The sequence below is a fragment of the Patella vulgata genome, chromosome 7 (genome assembly GCF_932274485.2).
Source record: "Patella vulgata chromosome 7, xgPatVulg1.2, whole genome shotgun sequence".
Taxonomy (NCBI): domain Eukaryota; kingdom Metazoa; phylum Mollusca; class Gastropoda; family Patellidae; genus Patella; species Patella vulgata.
This window is the reverse complement of record NC_065885.2, coordinates 22651634-22659943: the sequence shown is the minus strand read 5'-3', so window position 1 is coordinate 22659943 and position 8310 is coordinate 22651634. Positions and strand designations below refer to the sequence as shown.

The window sequence follows — 8310 nt, the reverse complement described above, 5'->3', positions numbered from 1 at the left end:
GTGTCAAACGAACGGACTTGAGAATCACAACGAAGCCCACTCACGAGCGTCAAAGTAGGGAGTCCTCCCCCAGAAAATTTTGAAAAATAGACTGCCGGAAATGCTGTCTTACAGTATTCTGTCAGGCACCGATAGTCGAGATAAATAGATCTGCCCAGATACCGTTCGTTGCCTGATCACTAGTTTATATCCGACTAGAGAACAAAATGTCAAATGAACGGACTTGCGAACCTCAACGAATTCACCTTGTGAGCGCCAAAGTAGCATGTCCATTGGGGACCTCGCCAAGAAAATTTTGAAAAATAGACTGTCGGAAATGCTCTACAACATGCAAGTTTATGACTGAGTGGGGATGTGGGATTTATTCACCGTAGAATGTATTGATTACTGAAACGTATCACAAATACTTTTTTTTATTTTCTAAAATTATTGGGGGGGGGGGGCAAACAGAGGGCAGAACAGAGGGCCCCCCTCCCTGGCGCCGCCACTGGATGATACAGAATTTTAACAATTTGCAAAAATCTAATGGTACAGTATCTGATATCAAGGAGATTGGTTTCTATTTTCAAAAACAGATACCCACTGTTTGCGAAGAGAAAGGGTGGGCAGTAGTTTTGCACTAATCCATTTCAGTCCGCTAAATTGAGATGGGCATAGGTTTTTGGTAGACTTCTTCAGCCGTTCCCATACCTGGATTCAGATTCATTTGGCTTACCCATCCAAATGATTATGGTGGTACGGTACTATTAACAATTTAGCATCTTTTAATTTTAGCAATAAGAAATTATTGCTATGAAAGTATTTTGGAAGAGGTGGGTTGTGAACCTAATCCCTATACCCTGGCAGCTTTGGCGTAACGTGCAAGCGTATTATTGAAACAAAAATCGTACATGTTAGTCCCGAAATAACCTATTTTGTGTGTAGTAGACGTTATACTCTCTCGCTTTGGGGTAAATAAATAATCTCTATTTTGACAAACCTACTTTCATTTTTATGTCAGATTTAAAGGGAGATAACTGCAATATTTACATTCAACCGGAAGAATTAAATCATATCCGGAATAAAGAAAAATAGACCAAAACAGTCATAAACGAATGTAACGTTATCCTTTTAGTTTTTATGGTGTATCTTTTTACTTACTCAACAGATTTTGTGTAAGAAATATGTCTTATACATCTGCTTTAGACCCCGATGAAGCTTTTGACTATTTATTTAAGATCGTTTTAATTGGAGATGCAGGTGTTGGTAAAACTTGTGTCGTTCAAAGGTTCAAGTCAGGAACATACACTGAAAAGCATGGCAGCACAATTGGTGTAGATTTTACAATGAAATCTCTGAATATTGATGGTAAATTGGTTAAGGTAAGTCGTTAACCAAGGGCTCTTTAAAGATGTATATTTTCTTGCAAGGAAAACTTTATAAAAGTACGATGAAAAGAACTAACCTATCGGCGATTGCATAGAAAAATAGGCACCTTTTTTACTGTCTGTAAGTGTTACTGTGGAGTTTTGAGTTTATAATCAGCTGTTAGTATGGAAATAAAAACACTACATATTTACCATCCTTATTTATTATTGTTAATAATGTTGTAAACAAAACCCAACAAAAAGTTGACTTGTAGTGTAGGCCTACACACATGTTAGTATCGTATGGAGTAAATCAGTTGTTTTGTTTATATCAACAAATAGTCCAGTCTGAACTAGTGAAAGACTCAAAATTGTAATACAGTATTATTAATTTAAAAGATTATTATTATTATACATGTAGCCTATATCTCTTAGTCCCACTATTTAAACGTCTTTAAGATTATTTTATGTAACCTTTTTTTCCAGCTACAAATCTGGGACACTGCTGGTCAGGAGCGATTTCGAACTATAACTCAAAGTTATTATCGTAGTGCCAATGGTGTCATTATAGCTTATGATATCACAAAACGTTCAACATTTAACAATATACCACGTTGGTTAGAAGATGTTAAACGATACGCTGGTACAAATATAGTACAATTACTTGTAGGTAAGGCATAGTTTACTCATGTAAATAGTCAAACTTGTGCGTCAGTGCTGGATTTAGATGAAGATAGGCCCTCTGCTATTCCACTTATGAGGCCCCTACCTTTACAGCTAGAGAAAAAATGACACAATTGAGCAAAGCTGAGGATGATGACGGATGTTTTAAAGACTAGAGTGCATGTATGATAGTGTCAAAAATATTGTACACCTTGGCCGGTGGCCTCCTAGATCTCTGGGCCCTAGGTTTCCTCCTGCCAAGCTGATAGGTAGATCCGGCACTGACTTGCGATGTAAATCTTAAGATCTGTCATTGAGTCAAATGGCATAGTTTCAATCCACAAGTGTAAGTGACAAGGAGTTGAAGGAGTAAATTGATGGATTAATAATTGGAAATTGATAAGAAAGAAGATGAGAAGTAAACAATAATTGGCTCAAGTCTTTTAAGAGCCCTTAAAAAAGCTTTATAATTTAATAACTATGTTGGTGGCTTTGGTGCTGCCATATTTGTGTACTATATAATCTGTACTATACATAATCTGTAGGTGGGTTGGATGGCTGAATGGTTAGCATGTGCGCGCTGTATCATGAAGTCTGTCATTGAGTCAACTGGCGTGGTTTCGAATCCCCGGTTGTACGTGACAAGGAGTAGGGTCTCCTGTCCAACTTCGTGGGTTTTCTCCGGGTTCTCCTTTTTCTTCCCACCCACTGCTAAAGACCCCTACGCGCAAGAGAAATATGGAAATAAAATTGAACCATGTGTTAGTCCCGAAATGACCTAGTTTGTGTCGAGTGGATGTTAAACCCCATTTCTCTCTCTCTCTCCCATAATCTGTACTAATTTTCAATAATCAATTAGGGTACTAAATCAGTATTGTCTTTTATTTTTTATCTGAATTTTTTATAGGTAATAAAAAGGATATAGAAAGTTTGCGAGAAGTCAGTCAAGAAGAAGCCAAAGCTTTTGCTCAACATCATAATATGATTGGAGCCGAGGAAACTAGTGCTAAAGAAAACACAAATGTTGATGATGCCTTTTTGAAAATGGCACAAGTAAGAACCTAAAATACAAATTGTTAAGGAGGTTTTTTTTTTGTAATTTTGATCTAACAGACCCATAAATCAAACACCCATAATACATGCACTTTTGTGTACCATGCTATATATGCAGGACACAAAATGTTCAAAGTTTTTAAAATAGTATACCGAATGATCGTTAAAAATCAAAAAAAAAATCAGGATTATCAACCCACTATTGATCCAATTTGTAATTTAAGTTACTTAGCATGTTTGGTGAGAGGCTGTGACCCCATGGCCCCAAATCACTGCAAATATGTCAATGGTTATGTAGTCAAGTTGGTGATAATACCCAATAAATTAAAACATTATTGTCATGTATATTATGATGTTAATTAAATAAAAATGATAAAAGATTGAGATAAAATGATAGAGCATTTTGTGGACATGAAACCACTGAAAAATAACTGAAGGTTTGCATGTGTATGGGAAGGTATCATTACTTTTATTGCTGTCTGGGGGTAGACCAACCTTCGACCACAGAGGTTAAAAATAGGTGCTAATGGTTGTTAATAGGAGCTAAGTGGTCATTGTTAGAGTTAAAAATCTCTATGTCTATAGTCAAAATGTTGGTGGCCAATATTTCAGTCATGGGGATCTTCCAAAGGAATAGGTTAAGAGTTAAAACTTCTGTGGCCAATGAGTTATACATTTGCTATATTATGACAATGTCTCTTCATTATACACTTAATAAATCATATTATACAAAGTTTAAAATAATAAAATGTATTTGTAATTTGTTTTTATCTACAGGAATTGAAGAGAAGATATGGTGGTGATTCTATGACAGGTGTAGACGACACTAAAATTAATCTTAACACAAAACCACTAGACAAATGGTACACTTGTTGTGGATCTTAGTAACAACTCAATACTTATAATTCCATGTTTGTGTTGTATAAGAATATCAGATCTAATTGATGCTTAGATTAGAAATTCTGCCTCTATTAATTTTATCTAATCTAATTTTTATGATTTGATTGAAAGATTACAAATGAAAAGAAAAAAAGAACGAATAAAATCAGATATTTTCCTATTGTATTTAGTTGATAACCTAAAGCATCAATTCTATCAGATATATTTTTAGAAAAAGAACTTTTAAGCTAGAAACATACAACAAGCATAAAATGTACATGTATGTAATTTGTAACTTTATTTTACTTGATTCCTCCTTTTGTTGCTAGCTTTACTAAAGTCATTATTTTCATATAATTCTTACATTCCTTTCAAAATTTTATACGCCACTTGTTCAAATCATGATGGTTCGTATTAATAATTGTGATTTTGTGTAAACCTGCAAACTGTCCAAACCTGCATAGATATAGATTGTATTTATTTTGTATAACAGGACATGGCACTTGTACTCTGTGTCCTATTATTAGATAACCATATTACAAGGTCTCTTACTTTGTGATTATTTTGTCATTCAGTATCTGAAAAACTTTTAGAAGCAAACTTAATTTCTAGCTTATATTTTCAGATTTGAATGTTGAAAGTTACAGCTTGTAACTGTGAGAGCGTCTGGCTAGTAATTTATTAAAATACCAGTATTAGGTGTTTAACAAATTTTGATATGTTTCTCTTTGAAGATAATAACAATATCCATGTGTAAAAAGTAACACAATATTTAATTATATGTTGGTTTAATTGTCTTATATTTATGAAATGTGATATGAACATATCTATATATGACTTGATTTGAAATCTGTTCTTTAATAATTAATATCATTATTCTACATAAATATTATAAGCACAATTATAGAAATATTATGACAAACAGGGTATCAGCTTTTAAGATGTGTATTAGATTTCTGTAATTAGAAAAAAAGAAAACCATTTTGATAATGAACAACTAAGCATAAAATGTTAATTCTGTTTTTTATCAGTGTGCTTGTGTAAGAAATTTTTTTTTAATGATCTCAGTTCACCTTTGTGATTAATCTATTAGATAAACTATTTATAGATATTTTTATTCAGAATAAGTTTGAACAATTCTCAATTTTAATCAACTTTAAAGGTATTATTTTTGTACTTATTTTAGATGGCAACATTTTGTTATTCAAAGTTATGTATTATTTAGATTTTTCCTGACCTATTTCTAATTAAAATCTATATTGTCTTTAGATTGATAAGTGTATGTTCACATCTTGAAACTGCACAGATGATTTTTATTCCAATCTTTCCTGTTTGTTGACAGACCCATTAAAAAGGAAAGGCTGTCTCTGCTGGAAAATTCTTGAGTAGCCAAATAAAAATGAAATTCCCATTCTAAATTATTGCTCACACATCTCTAATTTATTGAATAAGAGAAAAACAAATCAGTAGTTTGCTAACAATAAGCTATATCATTATTTTGGCATAGTATATACCAAATAATACATGATTTAATTTTGAAGGGTAGACTTACATTGTAAGAGACATTATACCTCTTAAATATTTCTCCAGTTTTTGAAAACTCAAACGAATTCATTAATAGTTTGCAGGCTTTTTTTTTAGCTTATGAGAAACTGACAGTTTTCTGGTTAATTCTGTTTTATGTGTTCTGTAATTTATCTTAATGTGTTATTTCATTGCATTTAAAAAAGTTATTCGATAATTAATCAAAGTTGAAAATGATTCTTTAGTTCACTGGCCTTCATTACTGAAATTAAACCTTAGGTACATATGCAGTATTATATTACAAAATGCATATAGGGTAGTTAGATCCATTCATAAGGCAAGCTAACTCAAACAGCATTTCAAGGAGGGTTACAGAAACCAAAAATTCATGTCATTATTGCATAGAGCATTTGATGTACCAGTGGCCAAAGGAAAGATAACTGCTTTATCAAAAACCATAGTCTGTATACATGATGAGGAATAAAACTAGGAATGGTTTGTATGTGTATTTCTATTGAATTTTCCCAGATTAAATATATATTGTATGGATTGTGGATCAATTAAATGCATGTCTTTATTACTTAGTAACTTAGTGTTGTCTATTCCCTAGATATTTTTGGACAACACTGAAATCAACAAGTATCTCTATGAGTTATTTTCTTTGTGGGTTTGAGTGTAATCATATTTTTATATTATATTATTCTGATTTTAATATTTATATAATGAAAAGCAATTGTAAATATTTGTTATTTTGTAATGTAATTTATAACCATAAATAAGAACCATTATGGAGTTGGTCCCATTCAGCACTGGATGTTGGTATTTAAATTGTCAACACAAAACATCATAACTTATGAGCATTATTGCTTTTAGATGGCTCAGTTGATGTTTACTATGGGTAGACGTACCAGAATATATATGTGGGTATATTCAAAACAGGATGAGTTATATTGAAATTGTGATCTAATGAAGATTGGTGTTGAAATTGTAGTTAATATTAGTTTATTAAAGGAGGTAAACACTTTTGATTTAGGTCGCAGTATGAATTATATAATTAACATATGAATAGAGTTAAACCATTTTGATTTAAGTCACAATTAAGTATTTTATTGGGTTTACCCCTTTCCTGAATTATTTTACTGTCTTGAATAATCAATTGTGGAATAAACAGTTTTAATGAATGGTGTAGTAAATGTAACAATATGTTCCCAAATTCATTGGTTTAGAATTGACTTTAAACCTGTTTAATGTTAATATTTATATTCAACTGAGTATTGGGTTAACAACCTTTAATAAGACCTAGTCTTCCAGCCTTGCAAGTTATAACACTTCTTTTATATTATTGGTTATATCTTGTTAATATTTTTATTCTTCTTTCTTTTTGGTTGAAATAATGATCAAGTTGTGAATAGTTATGAAATGGGTACATTATTTATATATTGTGTAAAGACTATATTATTTTTATCTGTGATGTAATCCAATTATTATATGTTTATATTATGTACATATATTTTATATCTACCCAAATATGTCTGTACAGATTTAATGTAAATTATAAACATGTTGTCAAGTGTTATGTAACCACGTACTCGACCGACCCAGACTATTTGAATAATTATCGATTTACTTCAGTAGCTTCTGGACTAATGTTGTACTATCCTATTAGTGGATCATTGGGTATTCTCGGCAAATACTGAATTATGTGACATCTTCACTATCTATTGGTTAGTCTCAGCATCTGTTGGACTGTTGCTCTGTCTGCGGATGAGTGGACATTTACAGTTTCTTAGCTATGTTAACTGCTGCAATGAGAAGTAGTATCGGATGTTTCAGATATCTTCTGGACCACTAACAAGCTTTTACCTGTGATGAGTGACTATTAGCCAGCAGATTTCCTGGTATATTGGATTTTCAACTGGCCTCCAGATCATCTGGACTATCAGCCAGGCTATTCATCTATTGGACTATTTCTGTCACATAGTCATAAAGAAACAACTATTCTTTCAATACACTGGCCCTTGAGCTTAAACCCTCTTCAGCTACTGGCTTTCTGTCACTTTGATTCCCCTTTAAAAGGTAGTGACTCAAACCCACAGGGTCAAAAGTTAACTATTGTTTATTCTGAGTTATAAGCTAAGTACCTTATGCACATGCCCGATAATCATCAGCTAGCTAGCAAGCGACCTGTCTGCTGGTGTGTTTGGCTTCTGGAAGATTAAAAATGTTCCCAGTTAGGTTATCAAGTCAACCTACAGGATTACCAGCTAGCTAGCTAGCTAGCTTGTGATTGCAGATACTGAGCTATCCAACAGCTTTACTATATCAAACCCCTAAACCATATTTGCTGCAAAAGAAATACAGGTGATGTGAATAGTGGATAGATTCTGTTGTCTAGCTGTTTTCTTGTCTGCTATAAAATTAACAAACTACCCGGCCGGACGAGTCGTTCATTATCTGTGTTATTGCAGATACAGAACTATCAGCTTGCATTTTTGGCAACAAGAATACCAGCTTCTTCATGTCAGCTACTAGTAAATATGTATTCAATATATACAATATTAATCCAACAAATTTGTTCTCTTGCATGGATAAGAAACAGTTCATTTAGTTTGTATTTGGCCGGGTTCTGATAGTTATTTATGCCCATGGATATATTTCTCTGCACAATGATTATCATAAAGAATTGACCCAATGTTTATTTGTTAAATATAGTGCTAGTTTTTTTTGTACTGTGCTAATGACATTGGGATATAGTTAATTTTACACGTTTTGAAGTATGGGTTAAATATTAATATTCTCATATGATGTAATAATAAAATAACAATAATAAAAAGGTGCTTCCAAA

General features: G+C 32.5%; 1 protein-coding gene across 1 annotated transcript; it reads left to right on the top strand.

Annotated features, from left to right (window-relative positions):
- The first annotated feature begins 1069 nt into the window (after positions 1–1069).
- Positions 1070–8310, top strand: LOC126827383 (ras-related protein Rab-43). The gene is made up of 4 exons (XM_050556677.2): positions 1070–1361; positions 1833–2016; positions 2917–3062; positions 3840–8310. Exons 1-4 carry the CDS (start codon positions 1164–1166, stop codon positions 3945–3947), a joined length of 636 nt encoding a protein of 211 aa, XP_050412634.1. The 5' UTR covers positions 1070–1163; the 3' UTR covers positions 3948–8310.